A 26,960-nucleotide genomic window follows, 5' to 3' on the forward strand; every position below is an offset into this window, starting at 1 on the left:
ATTTACTTCCATGCTTTTTATCAGTAAGTTATATTCATGCCTTTGCCCAATAATGCTCCTAATGGTCTGGCCCAACTCACACATGGGGAGCCTGCAGCAATGTTCATTCAGCTGAAGTCAAGTAACTGCGGTTAAAACATTGCAATGTACAATTCTATCTATGCTTCTGGTGCTGTCCATTTACATTAAGACAGTGAAGACAAATCGCCTTTACAGCACATGAACAGCAGCCTGCCTATTTTGCCAGCAAAAAAGAAAAAAAAAAGAAAAAAGCCTTTTTATGAATTACTGGGAGTGTAAGATTACTGTAAGCCACCATAAGGTGAGGTTGTGGAAGTTCACAAGATGTTTCCTGTGATGTCTATGAGTCATCTAAAAGTTTCACAATAAATCAAACTGAAAAATGTAGGAAAGTTAATTCCATTTAAACTCGCAGAGTCCAGTATTCACACCTGCCAAATTAAAAAAGTATGAATTTCCATCATGTGACATTTTGCTTTTTATTCTTTCACAGTATGAACGATTGGATCTTTAGTTGGAGCATGACCTTCTCATGCAATAACCGTGAAAAGAGTCCAGTTCGAAGTACATTGGAATTCTATTCCAGTACCCTAGTTACCTTGGGGATGTTGGCAGTGACTTGCCCTCTGATCTCTGTGTTTCTAGAAGCTGCTGGAGTTGGTTCTGTAATGTCACACGTTCTACCGTCTGCCTATAAGGAAATATTAAATTGTTAAGCCCACTGCTTCCTTGAAAGAAAAGCTGTTAGTGGATGCGGCAAAGAGAAATGATAGTTTTCACTCAACATCACTTTGAGGCGAAAGCCTCTGTACATTTATAATTTAAGAGTTGCACACACAGAGTGCATACAAATACTAAAATGCACAAAGGAGGTCTCTGTTCCGCAAATTGCTTCTAATCCCTGTGGAAACGCTGTGATCACTCTATTGTACCTTCTGAAAGCTGCCTGCCTTGTATACATTATTTATTGCTGGTAGTGAATCTGGTGTAAGTGGCAAGATTAGAATCCTAAGAAGCGGTTGCTGGAGCTGTGGGACCCACAACAATTAGCTTACCTGTGTCCAATTAAAACTGAACTCTCAGCAAACTTGAAATTAGTTCAATCTTGCCTGTGACTGGGGAGGAAAATTGGCTCAAGTTACCTCCCAAAGTTTCTCTTGAAAAGCGCTAACTGCTTGGTAGAGCAAATGACACCATACAAAAGTTAAGGATAGCTGAGGGTTGTGGATCAGAGCTAAATGGAGCAGAGCAGTATATTTTATAATGGGGGATGGAGTGCACAGATACCACTAAGGTTGCAGGTTCGATCCCTGTAAGAGACAGCTGCATATCAGTGCATTGCAGGGGGTTGGACTAGATCAGGCTTTTCCAAACTTGGATCTCCAACTGCTGTTGGACTACAACTCCCATCATTCCTCAGCTCAGCAGGGCCCCCAGGGGTCAGGGATGATGGGAATTGTAGTCCAAAAACAGCTGGAGACCCAAGTTTGGGAAGCCCTGGACTAGACGACCCACAGGGTTCCTTCCAACTCTGTAATTCTACGATTGTGTAGAATGCATTTGCACTTTTAAATGGGTTCTCTTCTGTCTATTATTCCACATGATTAATGTTTGCAATGACTCATCCATACTTTCTTAAATAATAAAAACAATCAAATAAAAATAATATCAATTAAAAAACTAATGTGTGCTGAGGCTAGATTTTCATTTGGTGGTTTAGATGGTTCACTCAAGCTTCAGTGAGTCCCAATGTAGATCTACTTCAGTCAAAGCCACTTGAGGAGACAGAGCAGTGTAGCCAAAGATAAATTGCCTGGGTTTTCATCCTGGCAGATGGAAAGCCATCTAAACAGAATCCAACCTCTGCTCACATGTCTGCTTTATCTCACCTCTCTCTACCCGTTTTAACTGCACCAGAGATTCCAGCAACATCTCAAGGGCACCACATTGGCCCTCTGAACTATAGTTTTGCTGGACAGGTAGTAAATGAGGTGGTTGATTGCAATAACTCAACGCAAATGCATTGGTTCCCAGTACGTTTCTGAGAACAATTCAAAGTGTTGGTGCTGACCTTTAAAGCCCTAAACAGCCTCGGTCCAATATACCTGAAGGAGCGTCTCCACCCCCATCGTTCAGCCCGGACGCTGAGGTCCAGTGCTGAGGCCTCCTGGCAGTTCCCTCCCTGCGAGAAGTGAGGTTACGGGGAACCAGACAGAGGGCCTTCTCGGTAGTGGCGCCGGCCCTGTGGAACGCCCTCCCATCAGATGTCAAGGAAATAAGCAGCTATCCTATTTTTAAAAGACATCTGAAGGCAGCCCTGTTTAGGGAAGTTTTTAATATTTAATGCTGTATTGTTTTTAACACCTCATTGAAAGCCACCCAGAGTGGCTGGGGAAACTCAGCCAGATGGGCGGGATATAAATAATAAATTATTATTATTATTATTACACCACAGCCCCATTCAGAAATACCACTCAGGCATTGACACAAAGTAAAGGGGCCATGTTGACTAGCTCTGCCCTGATGCCATCCATTGTAGCTTGCCCCACTTCTTGGCTTCCACACATGCAGGACAACATCTGTACCAGGGAAGCCTTTGGCAAAAGCTCTTTTGACCACCAGATCCTGCGGCACAGAATGGGTATGATGTACAAGCTTTGCTTGCAGAGATCATTCTAGGGGGCAAAGAAACCAGGAGAAGGCTGTTGTCTGATTATGTGCTTCCCCAGAAGTTGGACTGGGTTAGCAGGTCTCGTCTTACTAGTTAATTTCTGTATCAGGGGAAAACAAACATGTACGTTGCCACTTGAGAATTGTGATGAATTCAGTCTGTTGCAAGTTCAGGGTTTTGGAAAGCCTCTGCTTTCATTAGCTTTCTGTGCTGTGTAACTCACAGAAAAAAATATATTTATTGGGTTTCTCCTAACAAGTTACAGTGCACACATTTCCCCCAACACTGATATTATCATCTCCATGTAGGGAAAATGTCATGAGGGACACAGCTGTCTCTACATCAGCAGAGGGCAAGCAATCAACAGCTCTTTCCCACCATGAATTCTGCGTCTCCTTCTCCGTTAAACCCTAGCTAATGTTTACTTTTGTAAGAGTAAATTTCTAAATTTCCCCAGCAGTGATTTCTTTCCCCATTTAAAACCATGTAGCAATGCTAGCAAGCATGTAAAAACGCATTGTTGCTTTCACTTTCAGAATGACTTCCTTAAAAAAATATATAGCAGAACAAAACTGACAGCGCAAGTCCAACTGTGGGGTATTTAACCGGATAATTTCCTGGCTCAAAGGACATTAGATTATTAACTCACTTCTCAATTCTAGAGCTTTGGAACTGACAAAGTCGGAGCCAGAAACCATCCACATGACTTCAGCCTATTTGCAAGGCTGTATTTGCTGTATTCACAAAAAGCAAATGCTCATATTGGCACAGTAAAGGATCTGGAAAATGCAAAAGTATTTTAGGTGGGACACCAATATGCTATTTTGTAGAAACCAGATGCACTTTATAAAGATCTTCCCTTCCTTCAATTTTCCCTCTTCCTTCCTCCCGCCTACATGTTTCCTTACACTATTTTAAAAATCACTCCCACCTTCTGTCAGCATTGGCGTGTAATGCAAAGATCCAAGATTTTGCAGATTCAGACCACTTATTTCCATTTGTTATTCCTGACTGTTGCTGGTCTACCTGTTTCACTTTCCCTTCATCATTTTCCTTCTCATACTTAGTGCCTTGGCCAGGAACCAGAGCTGCCTCTAATGCAAATCGGTACTCCATAAAGTTCATTTATACGAAACAGCTGGATGTACCTTTACACCGAGTGACACACAAATCACACAGAAAACATTGCACCCTGGATTTGAACAATGTTCAGGGATTGCATTTATAACCATGTTAGAAACACAGTTGTACCTTTGTTAATGAACACTTTGCGACCCAAACGTTTTGGCTCCTGAATGCCGCAAACCTGGAAGTGAGTGTTCCGGTTTGTGAACGTTCTTTGGAACCCAAACGTCCAATGGGGCTTCCGTGGCTTCCGATTGGCTGCAGGAGCTTCCTGCAGCCAATCGGAAGCTGCACCTTGGTTTCCGAACATTTTGGAAGTCAAACAGACTTCTGGAACAGATTCTGTTTGACTTCCGAGTAGTAAAGATTATTTTTCTTGTATTAATATGAACAGTCATCAAAATGTCAGTGCTGCCTTAAAGTTGGACTATTAAGCGGAGGGAGGAAAGTCACCCTGTTTGTCTATGTAAATAAGATCCAGGTGCTCTTAGAGGAAACTGGTTTTCTTGATTCATATCAATCAGAGTTTAGGCCTTATTTTGGCACAGAAACTGCTTTGGTCACCCTGTATGTTGACCTATGTTGAGACAGAAACTGGGGGGGGGGGGGATGTGTCCTTGTTAATTCTCCTTGACTTCTCAGTGGCTTTCAATGCCTTCAGGAGTTAGGGGTGGGTGGCACCATTTTGTGGTAGTTCAGGTCCTACTTGGATAGTCGTTTCTGGAGGGTGGTGCTTGAAAAGTGCTCTTTGGCTCTGTAGTGCATTCAGTGTGAAGTTCCTCAGTTTTATACCCCATGCTGTTTAACATCTACAGGGAACAGCTGAGTCGGGTCATCCAAAGTTGTGGAGTATGTTGTCAGCAGTATGCTGATGACACACATCCTTTACAGCTACAGGTGAGAAAGTGGATGTGGTGGACCATTGTCTTTCCTTAGTAATGGACTGAATGAGAGCCAATAAACTGAAGCTCAATCCAGAGAAGATTGAGGCACCAGTAGTGGGCAGTTCCCCAAACCAGTTGGATAGGAGGCTGCATGCTCTTGATGGGATTACACTCATTCTGAAGAAGTGGGTATGCAGCTTGAGGGTACTCTTGGATCCCCTGCTGTTGCTTGAGACTCAGGTGGCCTCAGTAGCATGGACTGCCTTCCATCAGCCCAGCTGCACCCCTATCTGGACAGGGATAGCTTAACTTCTGTTGTTTATGCTTTGGAAACCTCTAGGTTAGATTATTGCAATGCGTTCTCTGTAGGGCTATCTCGAAGATGGTTCAGAAACTTCAGCTGGTGCTGAATTCAGCGGCCAGATTGCTCAAAGGGACAAGATGGTTTGAGTTTATAATGCCAATCCTGGTCTGACTGCACTGGCTGCCAATTAGTTTCTGGGCCCAATTCAAAGTGCTGTGTTTTTTTTTGACCCATAAAGTCTGAAACAGCTCAGGACCATCATACATACCTTTAGGTTCCAGGCAAAAACATTTTCCTCCTCCCAGGCCTCTAGCTAATTAAACAATCTACGGCCTTTTAAATTGGGAGCAGGGGGTTGTTGTTCTTGCAATTATTATGGTATGTGTTTTTGTATATTTTTTATATTGCAAAGCACCCTGTGATTTTCAGAGGAAGGGTGGTGTGTAGACATTGGAAAAATAAGTAAATAATTTATCCAGGACCAGCGCTATTCTCCGTTTTGACAGCAGCCTTTTTGCTCTGGCTGGGATGCCTTCACTTCTTGTTTGCCTAGTTGCAGCCCCTACATTAGCCGTTGGAAGCGCCTGCTGGTCTAAACTGCTTCTTTAGAAAGGAGCACAGCTGGACATGTGAAAACCAGCCCATGCCAATTCAGTGTGAGAGTAAAGAACCTGTGGGTCTCTTACATTTAGCACTTAGCTACTGTTCCGTCTGAATGTTGGGAGTGCGATGCCAGACCCTCGAGAAAAAAGCTTTTACAATCAGAACAAAAGGCAAGTGGTTAGTCACGAACATGTAAATGTTTTACACTTTAATTTTGCACAGAGGCAGCGGGATGGCAGATGAAAGGAGAACCACAGACATTTGATGTATGAATGGATAAAATGGGGGCGATAAAATGAGGCTGCCAATCGTACCACTTACCTGTGAGAAAGCCCCATTGGACTCAAGATCCATTTTACTGTTTATACAAGGAATGTACTTTCATTATGCCCTCCAGGTGTCACAAGGTGAACGTAAGGTCAAGTTTAAAGGGGAATATGCAATGCACAGCAGGCATGCAGTTGGCTAATGGTTCTCACTGTGTGTCCATGGTTTATTTTAATGGGATGCATCTTCTTTTCCAGGGTTTCCAGCTTGGGTTTTTAGACTTCAATTCCCATTATGCCTGACCGCTGGTGCTGCTAGCCAGGGAAGATGGGAGTTGTAGACAACTAGGAACCCAAATTTGGGAAACCCCGTTCTATTCAAATGTTACATTCACCAGCACCTGGACATGTTGACAGAACTTTTTTTTTTAAAAAAAACACCAAGCAGCTAAAATCCCACTATTATGAATGAAAACTTACTCTTTCAGTTGTTTCGTTAACTTCACAACCTGGGATGCCAACGACATGCACGTCTCCACCACAACCAGGTAACGTGAGCACATGGTGTGTCCCTGGCGCTCAGCACTTTGGGAAGGTTTTTCTCCAGCATGGTTTTGCATAGTGACATTTGCTCCATATTCAACCAGAGTCTGAAATATATACATGTAGAGGTCTATTAGCAGGAACAGTAACCTTCAGAGGCACTAGGTTCATCATAGGAAGAAGGGAAGTTCCACTCCCATGATATATGGTAACAGGGACCAGACTAGATGGGTTTTAAAAAGCGCTATGCATAACACTGGCAGCCAAGACATGTGAAATACGGGGGAAGACGCGATGCTCTGATTAAAAGAATGGTATATTAAGCTTTGGGACTGAGAGAGGCTGAATCAAATTACCACGTATATAAGGGAAGAGAAATATAAACAGATTTGAGGAAGAATAGAAGTCTTTTTCACACGCAAAACTAATATTGGCAAGCCTTTTCCTATTTTACAAGCAGTGAGTAGTTTGTTGTAAATATATTGTTGGTCTGACTGTGAAATTGCAAATTTTGTACACTTACATTTATGGACAACATTTTAAGGAAATTATGGACCTGTACTGAAATGTTATTGATTATATGACTATGTGTCTACATTTCAAATCAATTAATATATTTTTTAGGATTATACAAATTAATTGATGAGGATCAGCTATTTTGGGGACATGGCAGTTGCAGCGGTCAAATCCTGCTACTGCCAGCCAGAGGGCTGGACTGATTCCTACATTTCATTTCTCCGCCACCACAAACCCTTACTTAATGTAGTGTACAAATGGGCTGAAATTATGCTATCCTAATTAGCAGTCATATCAGATTTTGATTCTGTGCTAGTTCAGATGGTTTGCACATGTGATAAGCTCAGGACTCGATAAATCTGGTGATACTGTAGATACTGCAACTAAATTATTAATTATGCAATGAAATATCTGGAGTGCAATCTGCTCTGTGCGTAGCTTTAAAAATTCCAAAAACATAATCTTGCAGAATGACTTAAATTTGGGATCCATGGAAACTTGAACACCTGAAGGTGTTTGTTTTCTTAAAGTGTAATAGACTCTGAGCTGCCTGCATGACTGGGCAGTGCAGATAGTCAATCAACAAAAATATATTATATTTTCCCTCCTGTGCTTTGCAATTTCTGTTCATAATTAGATGACTAAGGTTTTGCTGCCGTGTTTGTCTGGTGCCACTATTATTATGGGTTACAGAATTGCAGAATAAACAATGGGTAGGTGGTTAAGACGAAATTAAAGATCTCACATGCCACCACATTCCTGGAACATTTTTGGATCCTCCCAAATGCAGAGGGGAGAGAATATGCAAAAGTGTCTCCCTCACATATCCTGTAAAACTGTCCAAAGTATGAAGCCTCACTCATATTTCCCCTGTAGAGGAATGTGTGAGTTCTCCCTGCATCTAGAGCAGGGACTGGAAACCTCCAGGCCCCTGGACTCTCTCCAAGCCACATCCCCTCTTCAGAGAGTACACATTTTGCAGGCCCTTCTCCATGCCCTCCTTATTTGCTTGGGTGGAATGTGTCTTGGTGGAATGTGTCTCTGAATTGTGATTATGCCTCTTCATGCCTGGATGGAGGTCTGTGTGCATTTCCAAATGGCAGGGGGGCTACAGATAGAAGGAGGAATTAGTGAAAATCATGCCCCCCCCATTCAATGTGCTCATATGATGTATGCATCTCTTAAAAGTACAATGAATGACATCGACAACGATGCTAAATCACGGTTTAGTGCTATGGGCAAGCAAAGCCTCCGGCTCACACTCCTCCTTCTCATGCCACACGGCTGGGAGATAAACTTTTGCAGTGTTAAGTTTCACTTCCCACAAAATCCTGGATTGTTGTTGCTGCAGAAGCTGCAGTTTGTGTGTTCAGACCTTTTAACCTCCCCCTTAAATAAATTCAGACAAGGCACAAATTTTGGTTTGGTTTTTGGCAGAGTTTAGGCCACAACTTTATTGATTACATCAAGTGAGTGGTTGCATAGGCTCTGGTTCGACTAGCTCCTTGCACTGTGGCAGGTAGTGCTGACCCAGGGCACCAGCATAGGTCAGCCAAGGGTGAACACCTGGAACAGCGGAAAGCCGGGCCAGGCTAGTCCACCACCCAGATGTCCCCCTGGACTCAGGCATGGACACAACCCCCTCACAGGGGTTGACCAAACCATTGAGTCCCTGGATTCCTTTAACGGAATACCCTTCACATAGGGATGGCGAGAGTGCTCTCCCATCCCTATCACCTGAACCAGAACCTATCCGCAACCTTACAAGTTGTGACGATTTGCTACGTGGCAGGCGAAACCCAAATGGCAACAGCCAAGTGGGGGAAATTCCTGCCGTGCCCCTGTCCCAACGACAGATGACACACTAGCAAGGTCAAGAGCACAAGCCCTAAATATAGGGAGAGGTGGGCGGGTGTTCCGATGCACTGGCCCAAAAAAGAAGCTCAGGGTCACGTGCATGGGTTTATATAGGTCCCTTGATCCGTTTGGCCAGCGTCCCATTGGCCTGATTAGTGTCATACCCACCCATAACACAGGGTTTGGCTGCGAGGTCTCACCGCAACATGTGCCCTCTTTGAGGGAGGACGTGATTTATCACAAACTCCAGTCAGTTTCAAGGCAAGCCACCTTCAGACAGGGGAGGGGTTGCAGCTCAGCAGAGCACATGCTGTTCCTGCCTGGCCTTGCTGCTGCACCCCTGAATGGCCGCTTGGGCAGTGTTGGGGGGGTGGGATACATCTGCCAAGGGCTGTGTTGGGCGGCTGGGTTCCCCCCTGTAAGGGCAGGCAGGCAGTGAAGTATGACCCCGGTTTGTGTTCAACAGCAAGCCAGGAACTGTGGAAAGTGAAGCTAAACACTGCTTACATGGGTGCAGGTGAGAAGAAGGGAAAGCACATGAGTCTGAGGTTTTGCTCATGCACGTAGCACTACACCACTTTAAAAGTACGGTATGTGTGAATGGGGCCAGCGTCTTCTGATATAACTGATCTTCTGTTTCCATGTAACAGACTACTATGTTTTGGGTTTTTTTTTTTTGTTTTAAATACCTCTATTGTACATCAGAATCTATAAACATACAATACATATATCAAACAATACAATACATATCTATAAAACATACATTACCTATATACATACCTAACGTGAACGCACCCACAGTGAATTGGCTTCCAACCATTCTCGTTGTGCTAGTTTACATTTATTTAACCTGTACACATTTCATTTTGGATGTTCTATTCTTCCAAATATCTTCCAAGCTAAGTTTGTTATATTTCCTTTATTTTCCAGATTCATTCACTGTCTGTCAGGATATCTGCCTTCTCCACATAGTTTTTAAGGTATTCTTTAAAGACAGTGCCAGCCCCATTTGTTGCATCTCCAGCGTACGTCGTGTCGTATAGTGGTTAGTACTCTGTGTTGCGTAATGGCTACTATGCATTTTTCACTTAGAACAACCGTCTGAAATAAATGTAGATTATTATTTTTTACCTGTATACATCCCAGATACCCATGCTGGGCAGCTACATGGACTGCGCTGTTGCCATCCTGATCAACTTCATCTAAAGAAATCCCTTGTTCTTGCATAAACTGAAGTAGCCACAGAAGGATTTTCTCCTACACACACAGAAAGAGAGAAAAGGATTTTTTTAAAAAATAAAATAAAATTGAAAGGTGGCTGCCATCTTCTTCTGTGTTGAAGGCATTTATAATTATGGAATATGTTCCAAGTCTTAAGATATATTTACATAGCAGTTGCACTGAAGAATCTAACTGAGGAACTGCCTTAGGTATCCTTACTTATCCCATCTTAGATGCTGCTCAGATCACATTGAGCTTTAGTAAGATCCTTAAACATTCTCATTTTGCAATTGTAAACTCAATTAGTTAGGAGTAAGCCCCACTGAATTAGAAGTGAACATGCAAAGGTTTGGGCTTCATATACAGTGGTACCTCAGGTTACATACGCTTCAGGTTACTGACTCTGCTAACCCAGAAATAGTGCTTCAGGTTAAGAACTTTGCTTCAGGATGAGAACAGAAATCGTGCTCCAGCGGCGTGGCGGCAGCGGGAGGCCCCATTAGCTAAAGTGGTGCTTCAGGTTAAGAACAGTTTCAGGTTAAGAACGGACCTCCGGAACGAATTAAGTACTTAACCTGAGGTACCACTTTAGCTAATGGGGCCTCCCGCTGCCACCATGCCACTGGAGCACGATTTCTGTTCTCATCCTGAAGCAAAGTATACACAAAATATTGGTACAGGTAGGCAATATTTATGGATAAAAATTGCTGGTTGAAATGTCCTTCCTTCCTTCCTTCCTTCCTTCCTTCCTTCCTTCCTTCCTTCCCTTTTTGTTCAGCATTTGGGAGAGCAAATGAATTGATTGAAAGTGCCAGGGCAAGTGATGAATAAGGGACTGGTGAAGAGCTGGGTGACAAAAGATCACCACAATGTATTGGAGAGTTGCAGTTTTTGAGGGCTACCTCGTGGAGCAGCTCTTAGATATTGACTTCTCAAAGGAAAATTGGTCATTTTTTCAATAGGGAGTCCTCAAAATTCTGCAGCCCTCCCATAAGCTATTCCAATACTTTGTCACTCAGTATTCACCCCTTCCTGTGTCTTCTATACATTTACTGTATTGAATTTTCTGTAATTTTGATCCCTACTTCCACCATGGTTTATTTTGTTCAATTTTGGTTCCGGAAGAATTCTACAATTTGCATTTTAATATTAAATTTAAATTTAAAACAAACATGTTATATCACACACCACAAGTTCTCAGGCAGCTCTTAAACTCCAGAAATGTCAAATGTAGAAAAGTATAGATTCTCAATTGGTTTCAATATGCTAGAAATATACTTTAAGCTACTTATTTTTCATTGGGATGACCTGGACCAGGTAGGAGGGGTTAGGCTAGCAGCCTTTCTGTTGCAAGAATGAGCCTCAGCAAGTCTCAGTCTTGCTTTCCCCAATCCCTTGGCATGACTGTAAGGAGATTAACCAAAGTTTAGTGTGTTGCCCAAGCTCTAAACTGTGGCCATTGTTAATGATGATGAGTTGGGAAAAGTCAACTTCAAAACTATGGTTTAACATACACAAAATGGGCCATTCTCACATAAGCCACACATTGGCAAAAGCAATCAGATGAAACCAAGGGAGCTATTTGGACAGCCTTATGGGGCTTAAGGGACATGGGTAGCGCTGTGGTCTAAACCACAGAGCCTAGGGCTTGCCGATCAGCAGGTCGGCAGTTCGAATCCCCGTGATGGGGTGAGCTCCTGTTGTTCGGTCCCAGCTCCTGCCCACCTAGCAGTTTGAAAGCACGTCAAAGTGCAAGTAGATAAATAGGTACCGCTCCGGCGGGAAGGTAAACAGCATTTCCATGCACTGCTCTGGTTCGCCAGAAGCGGCTTAGTCATGCTGGCCACATGACCCGGAAGCTGTCTGTAGACAAACGCCAGCTCCCTCGGCCTATAGAGAGAGATGAGCGCGCAACCCCAGAGTTGTCGGCAACTGGACTTAACGGTCAGGGGTACCTTTACCTTTACGGGGCAACTATTTTGTTCCTCCTTAACATGAGATGCACATTAATGGGAACGAAAAAATGTTATGGTGTAAAATGCGCAGACACCTCAACCTAACCCCTCTGCATGAATGCTATGAAAGGAACTTGGTTAATGTTGTCATCATTATGGCAGTTAAACTAAAGGCAACAACTGCTATGGGGAAGAAATGAAAATAGCTACAAATGTAAGACTGACTGCAACATTTAGTTGGTTAATTGATTTAAAACATTTTATAAACTAAAAAATGTATCCTCATTCAGGCAGATTTCTTTCTATTTTTGTAATATTTTATTAGCACAACTAAAAGGTACAGGTAAAGGACCCCTGACAGTTAAGTCCAGTCGCAGACGACTCTGGGGTTGCACCACTCATCTCACTTTACAGGCCGAGGGAGCTGGCATTTGTCAACAGACAATTTTCCAGGTCATGTGGCCAGCATGACTAAGCCACTTCTGGCGCAACATAACACCGAAACCAGAGCAGCGCACGGAAACGGTGTTTACATTGCTACCGGAGTGGGGAGCGGTACTGATTTATCTACTTGCACTTTTTGGTGTGCTTTCGAACTGCTAGGTTGGCAGGAGCTGGGACCGAGCAACGGGAGTTTACCCCGTCGTGGGGATTCGAACCGCTGACCTTCTGATTGGCAAGCCCAAGAGGCTCAGTGGTTTAGACCACAGCGCCACCCGCATCCCATATTAGCACAACTACAAAGTGCCATTTCAGGAGATTCTTTTTCTCCTGTGTGAGAAAGAAAGCACAATGCCTCTTCTAAGATGTTATCAACTGCAATGCAGTCTTGCATTATCTAAAACAAAGGAAAATAATATACCTTTTAAAAATGTGTGCCCCTCCCTCCACAGGCCAATTTACAATGCAATTTTAAACATGTCTACTCAGAAGTAAGCCCTGTTAAATTCCAGAGCAAGTGCTTCTAGGATTCCAGCCTTAATTGATTTATTGATGAATTTATTGACTAAAACTCTTATGATGAATCAGCCATCTTTAACTGAATGGCATGTCTAAAATATATAAAACCAACACTCCCTGGGGATTTTGAATTAATCACTCCATCTCACAAAGAAGTCAGGTGGTTCCTGCTAACACATATGGCATCTAAAGAGAGACATAGAGAAACGAGAGGGAGGTATCAGTATGTTCAGGGGAAGCCCAAAGACAACAGCAGTCATTTAAAAAAAGCCTTGTTAAAACCCCAAAAGGGTGGGGGGTAGTTTTCCCACAGTCAACAAACACTGAACATCAAAGGATGTTCTAGGCCAGGCGTATCCAACTGAGATCTACTCCCACTATATGTTCTATGCTAATTGAGAAAGGGAAGGCTGGGGAGATAGGAGAATTTATTGTCCTGGAGGAGAACATGGTTCATTGCCTGGAACTCTGAACAGGAACACATCTGTTAGAAGCAGACCCTCCAAGTGTCCCTATTTTTCAGGGACAGTCCTGGATTTACAGAATCTTTCCTGGTTTCTTATTTGATCCCAGAATGTCCCAGTTTTTCCTTAGGACATCTCTGTTTCCAATGGAGAAATGTTGGAAAGGTGAGGCTGCTTTGCAACATTTTGCTGTAGGGTTGAGTTGTATACGAAAAATACTCAAGTTCCGAACATGACAAACTTTGCCCTGCTAGGGTCAAGATGCGTTTTGAAAGTCTGCTTGTTTGGCAGAAAGTTCAAGTAGAAAATATATAGGGCTGGTTTTTTTTGTTTTTGTTTTAAAAAGTATTAACTGAATTCAGAGTCTAGAGATACACACATTCCTGCAGATATGCTTGATCCCCATCTCTTCCTGATCTCACACTTGGCAACAACTCAGCTGGCTCATTTACCATTTTTTCGGTTCAAGGATATTTCTGAAGACAGACTTGGAACTGAGGCAGGGCAAGTTTTTCTCAAGAATAAAACATCCTGTACAAGCATTGTAGGACAACACCGACATCAATGGGCCTATTCTTTGGCTGCTTTTTTTCTCATGCCTTCCCCATCATAGGAAGTATTTACTTAAAAAACAGGTACCATATGTGCCAAGTGCTAGAGGAAATAATTGTACGTTGAATCCATTCAAAAACACTTCTTCTTTATAAAAATATTTCCCTTGCGTTGCAGCCAAGTCTGGTGTTTACATGGGCTATCTTTTGCTTGAGCAACTTTGCATAAGTTGGAAAGTGTCTAGCAAATGCATGTATGCTAAAATTACTCAATATTTGTTTCTAAAGTTCCCAATACTTGAAAAAAAAAATTGGGGGGGGGGAATGCAATTCCTCTCAGTGTATTAAAACCCCCCTCTATCTATGACTGGCACAGACTACATTTCAAAATTTCACTTTTTATGGATAAGGGTAAAAAATAACTCACTGTATGGGCAACCTGGGTGATTTATCTTTTATTCATTCATTCATTCACTGCTTTTCATAAAAAGGCAATATAAAATACATAATCACAAACAACTAATAAAAGAACAAGACTAATGAAATCCATAATTTTGGCCTCAATGAGATAATACATTATTCAGCAAATCATAGGTCTCAAAGAGGACCTTAAAACAACACTGGCCATTTCTGTGAAGGTCTGGATGAAAAGGTACATGTTAAGTAATTGGCGAAATGGGAAAAACAAAGACAATGCATCGCTAGAGACAAAGAGGGTGCCACAACCAAGAAGGCCCTAGTTTGGGATCATCATCACCCCTCTGACATTACCCGAAGGCTATAAGAAATGTCCCTTCCAGGGGTCTCAATGGTCAGACTAACACACATTGCATTGCATTAAATTAAAACAAGAATTCAAAATGTAACTGTACCTGCCCATAGCAACCTGCATAGTGAATAAGGCTTGGGTGGTCTTTTGAGCAACTTAATTCTGCAATGGCTTCTGTTTCACTCACCATCCACCTCACACACTCCAGCTGACCATTCTAAAGAGAAGAAAATGAAGATGTAATTTTTTTTTGGTACATTTATACTTAATTTTGAATATTTTTGTGTGTATGTGCGTGGGAAACATATTTTCTATTGAACATTGTAATAGCAGTGATTGTAGGCCTATTTACAGGCGCTGCAATTCACAGGTCATTTCTGAAACACAATTTTTATTTAAATCTATAGGGCTTAAATAAAAAAAAAAACAGTCTTGGATACAGCAGCAGAGTTTGCTTAATGACGTCCCTTCTGAAATTCCTACAAATCCTGCAAATATCCTTTGCAAATACCTGTTTATTTCATATTCACCCGATTCATAATCTCTTGTCATCTATTCATCTGTTTCTTTTTTTAATTAAAAAATCCCTATTTTAGTTTCTTTTAGTTGCCTTTCAGGATGGAGTCCCGTCAGGATGGCTTATAGAACACCATAATACGTAAAAATCCTCACATAGTTTAAAAAATGTAGATGAGAGAACAGAAGACAACAGAACACAAGAGTAGAGAGGCAGATGCATTGATATTATAAATAAATTTGAATAACACAATTAACAACACAGTGCAATCAAATACACCTCCACTTAGATATCCAATCAAGCTTACTCCTAGGTAAGTGAATATAGACTGGCATCCTTCATTTATAATCCTAAACACACGTAATCAGGAGTAACTTTTGAGTAAGTATACTCCTGCACACCACCCCAATCTCTGAGCCGTGTGAGATTCCAGAGATTCCTTACCCGGGGTTCAGTTTCCTGGGAATGAGGAACAGCGGAGACTGTGGTGTCTTTATGATATATGGCTTCGTTACACATATAGACAACCTGAGCCTACAATGGAAGGGCTCACAGCATTAACACCCCAAGGGGGTCTTGCTTCTCTCATGGCTACAGCCTTGGATTCCACCAGAGATCAGACCTGAACATACTTCCAAACTTTTCCTAAAAGGGAGATAAAATTTAAGGATCCCGCCATTCCTATTTTGTGCTTTTTCCAGAACCTCTTGCTTTTAACCTGCGAAAGTGGCCCCAGTATTTTGCTTCATTTATTTTGCTTCATTTGCAGAATATCCCAAGAGAAGTTTAACTCCATCATTGTCCTTCCTGTGCACACCACTGTATTTTACAAGGGCACAGCAGTGCTATAAAATGTAATGTTTTCTTCTATTACAGATTTTCCTGTAGTCTGAACTTTCTTCCAGATGACATTAATTATTTTTGTTTCTGACAGGTTGCCTGCTGTTCTCCACAAGAGGTAAATGTTTACCTTCATGTGATATTCCAAAGTGGTTTTGATATCTAAGACGTTTCAGCTCTGGATGTGGCACATTAAAGTAGACGCTGCATAAGAAGAACCCAGGAGTATCAGCAGCCTTCACATATGTACCTTTCATCTCATTTATCTTCCTTAATATACTCATATTATTACAGCATAATCAACTTGTGCCTCAGGTCTGATGCTGGAAATAAGGGTTTTCAAAAAAACAAAACAAACCTGAGTCAGTTAGCATACTGTTACAACCGTGGAATCATGGTGGAACCCTCTAATGTGTGGATGGCAAATTGTGATATAAAACTGATGATCTGTGGTTGCAGTTGATCTTTCACTGAAGCTGCTTGAATGACCTGCTTCTAAAGAATGTTGCTTGGAACATAGCTGGATCTCACAATGGTTTTCTTAGAAAACTCTCCCAAAACCAAAAATAAAAAGCAGCAGCCAGTGATGGCATTGGACCCTGCTCAATGGCAACCAACCAGGCAACGAATGGTCACCAACTAACTAACAGGAGAGGTGGGTGCCCTGGAGCTTGAATCCTGCTTCCTGGTTTCCCACAGGCATCCGTAAAAGCATGATGCTGGACTAGACTAGACATCAAGGGAAGTAATAGTGCCACTGTATTCTGCTCTGGTCAGACCTCACCTGGAGTACTGTGTCCAGTTCTGGGCACCACAGTTCAAGAAGGACACTGACAAACTGGAACGTGTCCAGAGGAGGGCAACCAAAATGGTCAAAGGCCTGGAAACGATGCCTTATGAGGAATGGCTAAGGGAGCTGGGCATGTTTAGCCTGGAGAAGAGGAGGTTAAGGGGTGATATGATAGCCATGTTCAAATATATAAAAGGATGTCACATAGAGGAAGGAGAAAGGTTGTTTTCTGCTGCTCCAGAGAAGCGGACACGGAGCAATGGATCCAAACTACAAGAAAGAAGATTCCACCTAAACATTAGGAAGAACTTCCTGACAGTAAGAGCTGTTCGACAGTGGAATTTGCTGCCAAGGAGTGTGGTGGCGTCTCCTTCTTTGGAGGTCTTTAAGCAGAGGCTTGACAACCATATGTCAGGAGTGCTCTGATGGTGTTTCCTGCTTGGCAGGGGGTTGGACTCGATGGCCCTTGTGGTCTCTTCCAACTCTATGATTCTATGATTCTAGATGGGCCATTGGCCTGATCCTGCAGGTTCTTCTTCTTGTTGTTATTTATGAATTTTTATTTATACTTTCCAGATATATACATTTCACTGATTTTACAGTCATTTTAACATTTTGAAACTTGACTTCCTTCCCCCTCTTTCTGCAGTTCCTTAAATTTGTTTTTCATATCTTCTGCATATCCAAATTAACGTAACTTACTCATTTATTTAACCTCTTTAACTATATATTCTTATATTACTGTTGTTGTTGTTTAGTCGTTTAGTCGTGTCCGACTCTTCGTGACCCTATGGAACAGAGCACGCCAGGCACTCCTGTCTTCCACTGCCTCCCGCAGTTTGGTCAAACTCATGCTGGTAGCTTCGAGAACACTGTCTAACCATCTCGTCCTCTGTCGTCCCCTTCTCCTTGTGCCCTCCATCTTTCCCAACATTAGGGTCTTTTCCAGGGAGTCTTCTCTTCTCATGAGGTGGCTAAAGTATTGGAGCCTCAGCTTCCGATACTCTTATATAAAGGTAAAGGTACCCCTGTCCGTACGGGCCAGTCTTGACAGACTCTAGGGTTGTGCGCCCATCTCACTCAAAGAGGCCAAGGGCCAGCGCTGTCCGAAGACACTTCTGGGTCACATGGCCAGCGTGACATCGCTGCTCTGGCGAGCCAGAGCCGCACACGGAAATGCCGTTTACCTTCCCGCTAGTAAGCGGTCCCTATTTATCTACTTGCACTGAGGGGTGCTTTCGAACTGCTAGGTTGGCAGGCGCTGGGACCGAGTGACGGGAGTGCACCCCGCCGCGGGGATTCAAACCGCCGACCTTTCGATCGGCAAGCCTTAGGCACTGAGGCTTTAACCCACAGCGCCACCCGCGTCCCCTCATACTCTTATATAGCTGCAGGTTATTACAATAACCCTGCCAGTGTTTTTATCTGTTTACAGTTTGTCTGTAAATATTCAATAAATCCTTTCCATGGAATCCGCCGGCTTCTCTTGGGCCTGCCAATGGTTTGCCCAGCTTTGCCCAACGGCCAAGCGAAACTTCTGCAGCTGCCGGGTTAAAGCGAGGTGGCGCTTCTCAAATGTGGCTGGTTTGGAGTGTCACGAGAGAGTGGCAAAGGGCTATTTGATTTAATGACTCGGCTCTGGTATGGGAAGGAAAATCCCTCTTGGCTCTGGCATAAATTCATACTTGCCCATAGGAAAGATCAACAAATGGGGTTTTAAAAGAAAGTTGCATTAAGATCTTCAACCAGGAATGGTATTCATCACCAGTTAAATTGGCAAAATGTATAAAAACGAAAATAAAGAGTGTTGGAGATGTGAAACAGAAGGTACGTTCTATCATATGTGGTGGGATTGTAAGAAGGTAAAATCCTACTGGGAAATGCTATACAATGAATTGAAGAAAATGTTTAAAAAAACCAGAAGCCTTTTTATTAGGTATTTTAGGTCAAGACATACCAAAATAAATGAGGACTTTATTTATGTATGCCACTATAGCAGCAATAATGTTGATTGCACAAAATTGAAAGACTGGAGAAATACCAACTAAAGAACAATGGCAAGAGAAGTTGATGAACTACCGTATTTTTTGCCCTATAGGACGCACTTTTCCCCCTCCAAAAATGAAAGGGAAATGTGTGTGCATCCTATGGGGCAAATGCAGGCTTTCGCTGAAGCCTGGAGAGTGAGAGGGGTCGGTGCGCACCGACCCCTCTCGCTCTCCTAGCTTTGGGCAGATATCCACAAGCCTAGGGAGTTCCCGCCAGGCTCCCAAGGCTTGCGGATAGCAGCCTGTTCTGGGGGCTGGGGTCGGGGGAAGCTTGGGCTTCCCCCGCCCCAGCCCTGCACCTGGGGGGGAAATAAATTTTTTCTCCTTTATTTCCCCCTCAAAAAAACCTAGGTGCGCCCTATGGGCTGGTGCGCCCTATGGGGCGAAAAATACGGTACGCAGAACTGGCAAAAATGACAGATAGACTAAGAGAAAAAGGCAACAGAGTCTTTGAAAAAGATCGTGAACCATTCATATTATATTTGCAGAAACAAACAAAGTCAATAGACTTAGTGGCAGAATTTAAATAAGCATTCACATTATCAATATCAGAAAATGTTTAGAAGATAGTGAAATAGGATGTTTTTAGGTTTGATGTTATTAATAACTTTTTCTGTTGAGAGAAAACAAAGTGGGTGAAAATAGAAACAAACCAGAAGCACAAGTTGGGGGAAGTCTTGGAGGGGAGGGAGGGTGGAATATATATTAAATGTTAAGAATTTGAGTTGTATGTAATGAATTAAAAAGAAAAATGAATTTTTTTTTTTTTTTTAAGATCTTCAACCAGGAATTAATGGAGAGAATCCATGGCAAAGGAAACAAAAGAGAAGAATGCTGCATTTTCTATCCAGAGATGCCTTGCTGCTCAACAGAATTTTAAGCGATAGAAGAATTGGTTACAGAGTCAGAGGCCAGGGAGAACTTTGATGTCACAGGGACTGTGACAAACCAAGGAGGAAAGAAAAGAGAAGTGTTCTGTCTAGAGATGTTCTATCCAGAGATGCCTTGCTGCCCCAAGAAATTGGCCTGAGCTCCCCCCTCCCCCGCCAAGAGGTTGGGGAGCTGTGCGCATGGCAGGCCAGCTGGGGGGTGGGTGAGCGGCTCCTGGGCTGCTTGGTGGTGGCTGGGGGGCTGCACATCTGCCTCCCAGCTGGTTGGCGGCCCACGCTCCCTGTCCGCTTTCAGCAGCATATGGTAAAAGGTTGCGAGTATGGGCCACACTTTAGCTTTTCAGGGTCCGAAACTGGAAAAAAAAGTGTGGCTTATATTAGGGGCAATACGGTAGGGGATCCCCTTCTCTGTGAATCTGTGTTATTCTCTTTTTAAAGCCATCCCAGTCAGTGGCCATCTCTGCCTCCCATGGAAGGAAATTCCGTAGTTTTAGCCATGCGCTGCATAAGGAAGTGTGGCGTTTGCCCGTTCGTTTAGAGCCTGTCTGTACAGGTGAAAAAGAAAGGGTTAAAAATGTAGACCAATAGGAAAGCTGGAGGCGGAGCCTACATGTGTATAAAAGGGCTTAGCCCGAGGTTTGTTAGAGTCGCTGGTGGGTAGTTGGTTGGTTTTAATGGGTTGGCTGGTTGGGAAAGGCAGTTGGAGAAGAAGTTGGCAGGCAGTTGGAGATAGACAGGGCAGTGGGTTCTTGAGTGAGGAGAGGAAGAAGAGTTAGAGAGAGGAAAATAAGACTAAGAAAGTAAAGAGTAACAACGTTTGGAATGCTGTAAAAGTTCGTTTGTTTCTGAAATAAAATACACTCTTCTTTATTTAACCTGAGAACCTGACTGAGGCTGAAGTGATTTTACCGGGGAGGACCTGGTTGGTGGCAGCGGATTAGTGGTGTACGGGTCAATAGTCTGTGAGACAACCGGGGGCTCTGTATAAATGCCACAGGAAATACTTCCTTTTTATTTGTCTCTTACCTTAAAGAGGGCTTTCACCAGATAATTAATTAAACCTACAATCATTTCGATGGGGCTGGGGTCCTGGACTAAACTAACTAGAAATGGTTGACTGCCAGGTAGCTGGGGCGGATCCTTGGTCAGCGGTGTTGAGGAGCCTTGGCTTCTGGGTCTTGCCGGTGGAAAGGAACTCAGGAGCTGGTTGGCAGGCACGCGGCTCCCCCAGCCACTGCCTCTTACCTTAAAGAGGGCTTTGACCTGATAATAGATTGAAGTAATTAAACCTACAATCATTTTGCTGAGATCACTCTAGTGCACTCTAGGGACGGTTGTCGTCTGTTGAGCAAGCTTCAAGTCATAAGAGGCCAGCTGGTTGGTGGCCCACGCTCCCCAGCCGCTTTCAGCAGCATATGGTAAAGAGTCACGGATATAGGCTGCACTTTAACTTTTCAGGGTCTGAAATTGGGAAAAAAGGTGCAGCTTATATTGGGGAGTGCTTCCTTTTATTTGTCTCTTACCTTAAACAGGGATTTGAGCAGAGAATAGATAAAAATAATCAAATTGAGAATCATTTTGATGATTTGGTACACTCAAGCACCAGTAATCAACTGCCGGTTGTCATCTGTTGAGCAAGCTTCAAACCATAAGGGTACAGAGAGAAGAAAGGTGATTGGCTGAGTAGATGATGATGTCATAGATGGGTTCTGTTGCATCACTGTATATTCATATCTCAACATCTGCTTCTTGGGAGAGTTAGCAGAAATTGTAGTTTGAAAAAGAGTCCAGGTTACTAACTGACCATATCTTGGCCTCCTTCCCCGCTTTTCAAAAAGGACCAGCCTGTAGAGATCTACCAGGGAAATATGTTATTTGCATGGATTTAAACATGATCATGTACTCATTAAAAAAAAAAAAAGGTAAAGGACCCCTGACAATTAAGTCCAGTTGTAGATGACTCTGGGGTTGCGGCACTCATCTTGCTTTACAGGCTGAGGGAGGAGGCGTTTGTCCGGGTCATGTGACCAGAGCAGCGCATGGAAACACTGTTTACCTTCCCACCAGAGTGGTACCTATTTATCTACTTGCACTTTTGGGCATGCTTTTGAACTGCTAGATGTGCAGGAGCTGGGACCGAGCAATGGGAGCTCACCCCGTGGTGGGGATTCAAACCGCCAACCTTCTGATCAGCAAGCCCAAGAGGCTCAGTGGTTTAGACCACAGAGCCACCTGCGTCCCTCATGTACTCATTAGTGGAGATCAAACTACTGTTAGAGTTATAGCTACAAGGCCCCTAGTTCAAAATATGGTAACCGTAGGAACGGTTCTTTGTAACCACATACCACATTGTGAATTTTCGCCATAATAAAGTTTTTATGTTATAATGTCAAAAAAACAACAACATGAAACCATTTCCATTCTTTTATAAAAAGTTTGTTATCTTGATTTCTTATTCTTCCAGTAAGTTTCGCCATTTCTGCATATTCCATAAGTTTTGTATCCATTCTTCCTTTGTTGGAACTACTTCTTCTTTCCATCTTTGGGCAAGTAACATTCTTGCTACTGTAGTCACATCTTATGTATGTTTTTATGAGCTGAAAACTTTTACTAGTGGGCAGGCAGGATATAAATCAAATAAGTAGTAGAAACAGTGGGTGCTACACAGCAGCACTAGAAGGAGGCGGGTGGTGCGTTCAGCGCTGTTCAGGTATTGTTCCAAACCTGCACAGAGGCAGTGCTGGCCAGCTGAATGCCTGCAGAATGCTGATCATCCTGACTTTGACTCTGCTGCCCCTTAGCAACATCCGCCAGGAAGAGTGTACCGCCCCTCGCTGCCTGCCTCACTTTCCACTCAGAGGTCATCACTATTCACCCAGTGCTTTTCAAGCTGCACTGGCTCCCGGTGGAATACAGGGTCAGATTTAAGGTGCTGCTTTTGACCTTTAAAGCCCTTCACGGCCTAGGACCCTCGTACCTATGGGAACGCCTCTCCCGGTATGCCCCACGGAGAGCCTCAAGGTCCATAAATAGCAACACCCTAGTGGTCCCGGGCCCTAAGGAAGTTAGATTGGCTTCAACCAGAGCCAGGGCCTTTTCAACACTGGCTCCAGGCTGGTGGAACACTCTGCCTCATGAGACCAGGGCCCTGCAGGATCTGATTTCTTTCTGCAGGGCCTGTAAGACAGAGTTGTTCCACCTGGCCTTTGGCTTGGAGCCAATTTGATTCCCTCCCTCTCTTTCTTTTTTCTTTTCCTTTCTCCTCCTGCGATGAGGTTTCAATATTTTAATGTTGTATTTTAATTTTGTTTTTAAGTTGTATTCATTCAATTTGTTTTTACTATTGCTTGTTAGCTGCCCTGAGCCCGGCCTTGGCTGGGGAGGGCAGGGTATAAATAATAATAATAATAATAATAATAATAATAATAATAATAATAATAATAATTTAATGCTGCCAGATCATCACCCATCTTTGCTATCCCTACGACGGCATTCCATTGTTTACTTCCAACGACATGCCATCATTTATAGTGGTAGGGAATCTCTGGCCTGCAGGTCTAACTAGGGTGATTGGCCTGTGATGCCATTTTGACCAAGTCAGGCTCGCTTTTCCTACCCCTGACAGAAAGCTTCTGCAGAGCGCAGGGCGGCGTGTGTCTGCGTGCTGGTGTGTGTTCTGCAACAAGTTTAAACAACACTTCCTCCTTTCCCCGCCCCCACTGCTTTTTAAAAGTTTGGAAAGAAACTGGGTTCCCAAGCCAATTTTGAGTTTGGCCTTTAGACACCGTAGGAAGTCACAGTACCTTTATTGCTAAGCCAGCAGGGGTTAGCTGCTCGCTGTTCCGCTCATTCAAGCAGTCTTCGCCCATCAGAGACGTGAGATGCTGTAGGCATTCTGCATGCCCCTGTGATGCGGCAACATGCAAAAGGTTGTTGCCGTTTTCATCGTGGATCTTGTCCAGGTTGTCAGCTGCGAGGTGGGGCTGTGCAAAAGACGACATGGGAGAGTTAGTAATGTAATTCCATGTGAGCCCATTTTAGCAGCTACTAAGGCTTACGTGTCTGCAAATAAATAAAATACTGATTGAATGGCCTGTTGTCTACCTAGTTGGGTTGTATAACTGCCCATTCTAGGAGACCTATATTTACCTTTTTTTTAGGTTGCTAGAAGGACCAGCACATCACATAGACCAGGGGGTAAGCCAAGGTGGTCCCTTCCAGATATTTTGAACTATAGCTCCCATCAACCTCAAACAGCATGGCCAATGGTTGGGGGTTATGGGAGCAGCATACAGAGGTCATCAAGTTAGCAAACTCTATCTATCAATCTATCTATCTATCTATCTGTCTATCTATCTATCTATCTATCTATCTATCGTGTATATGTCTATATATAGAGAGAGAGACTGAGTACAACCATTGACAAAAGAAATGCACCAGTCTCTGTTTTATTTCATTGATCACATTTAATTTACAGACAAAGATAAAGATACAGACTATGAGAGTTCCATAAAAATAATCAACAGACAGATATACGGACAGGTTTGAGGTGGCCCTGGAAAAGGTGCTTTTTGCCCCGTCCCTCTGCTCACTTTGGCTGCTCTATCCTTCTCCCTCCTTGAGTACATAGCTGTCAACTTTTCCCTTTTCTTGCGAGGAATCCTATTCAGAATAAGGGAATTTCCCTTAGAAAAAGGAAAACGTTGACAGCTCTGCTTGAGTAGTGTGCAGGCTGAATTGCCTGCCTCATTTTACTGTACGAAGTGGCAAGAGTTTTCTTTAAATGCTATGTAGTAAAATCACCACATGCCCACTTGACTATGAGATGGCATGGATTCACATGGCATTCCCAGGAAGTGCTGCCGGACTGCCAGCCGGCACACAGACCCCTGCACTGCCGCAAGTGTGTGTGCAAGGCTTTAAAAGAAGTGTAGTCTTGCATGTACTCACAGGAATACAGAGCTTTCTGCCACTGTGGCAGAATTTCGTGGGACGCTCATGTGGGCAGACTAGGAAGTGCTGCCAGGCTAGAAGCCAGCATGAGACTTCTGTGCTGCTGCAACAATGTGTATGATGCCGGCAGAATTTTTATTACACAGCACTGAAAGAAAAATAAAGACCCCTTATAGCCCTGGGGCTGCTGGAGTGTTTGAGGGACCTATGGCTGCATAGGCCCCCAGACATGTGCCCATTAGTCCAGCCTTAGTGGTGCCACTGTCTACACAACAAACACACCCAAATACAGGTGCTATTTGGGTCTCTTTATTTGTTGTGCATGGGGCCAAATAACCCATTAGGGATGCACTAATAATGCTAAATCATTGAGCACCTTTCTGACTTTGCATATTTTTTTGACTAAGATCCATTGGAAGAGACTCTCAGAACCTTGTTGTATGGATTTAAGAGTTCTTTGCTATATGGGAGCCTTGGCTCCAGGGGTGATTAGAGGCTTTGTTTATTGAGTCTCTCTTTTGTGATAGGCAATATCAGAACTACTTGGATTTGCATAGAGTGCTGTTTCATTACAGCCCATTTTAAAAGTTTTCCAAGCATTACAGTCATTAACTGATACAAATAACTGCTGTAGTAATTGGCCATATACACATCCCTGCTGGGAGTCAAGAACCTGGCTGTGTACCGCCATGGTTATAAGAATTCTTAGCAAAATAACAAAAAAATAGAAGTGGATCTACATAGATTCTGTACAGTATATCTATGTGACACATCATCTAATCCTATCCTCCTGTCTGTACTTAAAACTCCTAATTAAATTATGATAAATATAATATAGTCCTTTAAAAGGCACCCACAACAGTGTGCTTCTGAAAAGGCACTAGTTAGGATTTATAGTGTTCTAAGCTTTCCTCCAATAGCGGAGTTATTCCGATAGATTCTTTGTGAGTTCCCTCAGCTCCTTCTAACTTTAATATGTGAGCACAATCAAAAGATTGGAAATAATGATTTAGAGCTTGAGACATGCTGTCTAATATCCTAAGTCAAGGAGTAGACATCTATAATGTTTCAAACAAAGGAAAGAAAATAATTGGAATGCCCTGGAGGATTAAGAAAAAAAAAAACCTCCAGCCCTAGAGTTTCCTTCCAGACTGGTGAAGCATTGGATTGAATTAATTGTATAATGTCACTCAGTTTTATGAAGGCAGATATGGAATAGGCATGAACGAATATTGATCTGCTGCAGTACGACAGTTCCTATGTTCCTAAGGGAATGCCCATAAAACAATATAAGGTTACATTATATTGTACTGCTCTTTGTGTACTAATCCGTCAGATAAAGGAAAATGCAAGCTAGTTCTACCACAGGATTGCTCTTCATATTTGACATTAGAAACAGACCCAAACATATTTTTTTATTTGCATGGCATCTTCTATATTACATTCCAGAACCAACATGTCTTTCAGCATTTCACTTTACTAGAATATGAAAACTTCAGCTCGTCTCAAGGAGCAAGAAATCTTATAAAACATTAACTACGAGAATCCCACTGGGCCAAGCATTGCACTAGACTGAAAATATCATGCCTGATAATTATTATAAGAAAAAAAGCAAGAGATTACAAATGGCTGAAGAAACAAATTGAGAGGGAAAAGCAAAATAAATTGTGATGAGAATATTTGGATACATTACAATCTGAGTTTCTACTTAGTACTTTCATATAGAGAAAAGAAGGGACTGTTCTTAATTTTCCTTTAAGGGTTTAAAGGAAAAAAGCAAGGGTTTTTTGGTCTCACAAGTGACTATCTTTATTATTATTGTGCAATTGAATACTAGCTCCTTTTTTTTTAAAGCTCTCTGTTTTTGTGTTTGCTGCTGCATTCATGATCTGTCTCTGTCCTGCTTTAGGTAAAAGCTGTAGGTAAAACATAAACAAAAGTAGGCACAAAGTAATGAATATGAATGCAGATAAGGCTTGCTTCCCCCCAGCCTTGTTAGCTTACATCTAGTTGCTCTGGAAACGCCATTTAATGATGTTTTATCACAAAGCTGTAACTAGCTAAAATCTCCATGTGGGTCAGAGGCCAATTGGGGCTTCTGTGTGAGCTCCTGTTCATGAAAGCTGTTGCAATAAGATGGGGTAAACACTCTTGAATATTAATCAGAACACACAACAGAAGCCTCTCTGTTACTATTATTGGCCTCTGAGTA

The 26,960-nt window shown here is 42.8% G+C and overlaps 1 protein-coding gene across 8 annotated transcripts in view; it reads right to left on the minus strand.

Annotated features, from left to right (window-relative positions):
- Positions 1-26,960, minus strand: part of SNCAIP (synuclein alpha interacting protein) — a 121,030-nt gene that overhangs the window by 13,752 nt on the left and 80,318 nt on the right. For 7 of the 8 annotated variants that reach the window (XM_083403837.1, XM_083403836.1, XM_083403833.1 and 4 more), the window contains 5 exons: positions 23,599-23,778; positions 14,814-14,927; positions 9,922-10,047; positions 6,355-6,524; positions 620-712 (listed from right to left, as the gene is read on the minus strand). In XM_083403837.1, the coding sequence (XP_083259963.1) occupies positions 620-712; positions 6,355-6,524; positions 9,922-10,047; positions 14,814-14,927; positions 23,599-23,778 (683 nt within the window). Of the gene's footprint in view, positions 1-619; positions 713-6,354; positions 6,525-9,921; positions 10,048-14,813; positions 14,928-21,318; positions 21,507-23,598; positions 23,779-26,960 lie in introns of those variants that run through there. The other variant, XM_083403839.1, reaches the window with a different exon arrangement.

This window comes from Podarcis tiliguerta, assembly GCF_965153285.1.
Source record: "Podarcis tiliguerta genome assembly, chromosome: 11".
Classification (NCBI taxonomy): Eukaryota; Metazoa; Chordata; class Lepidosauria; order Squamata; family Lacertidae; genus Podarcis; species Podarcis tiliguerta.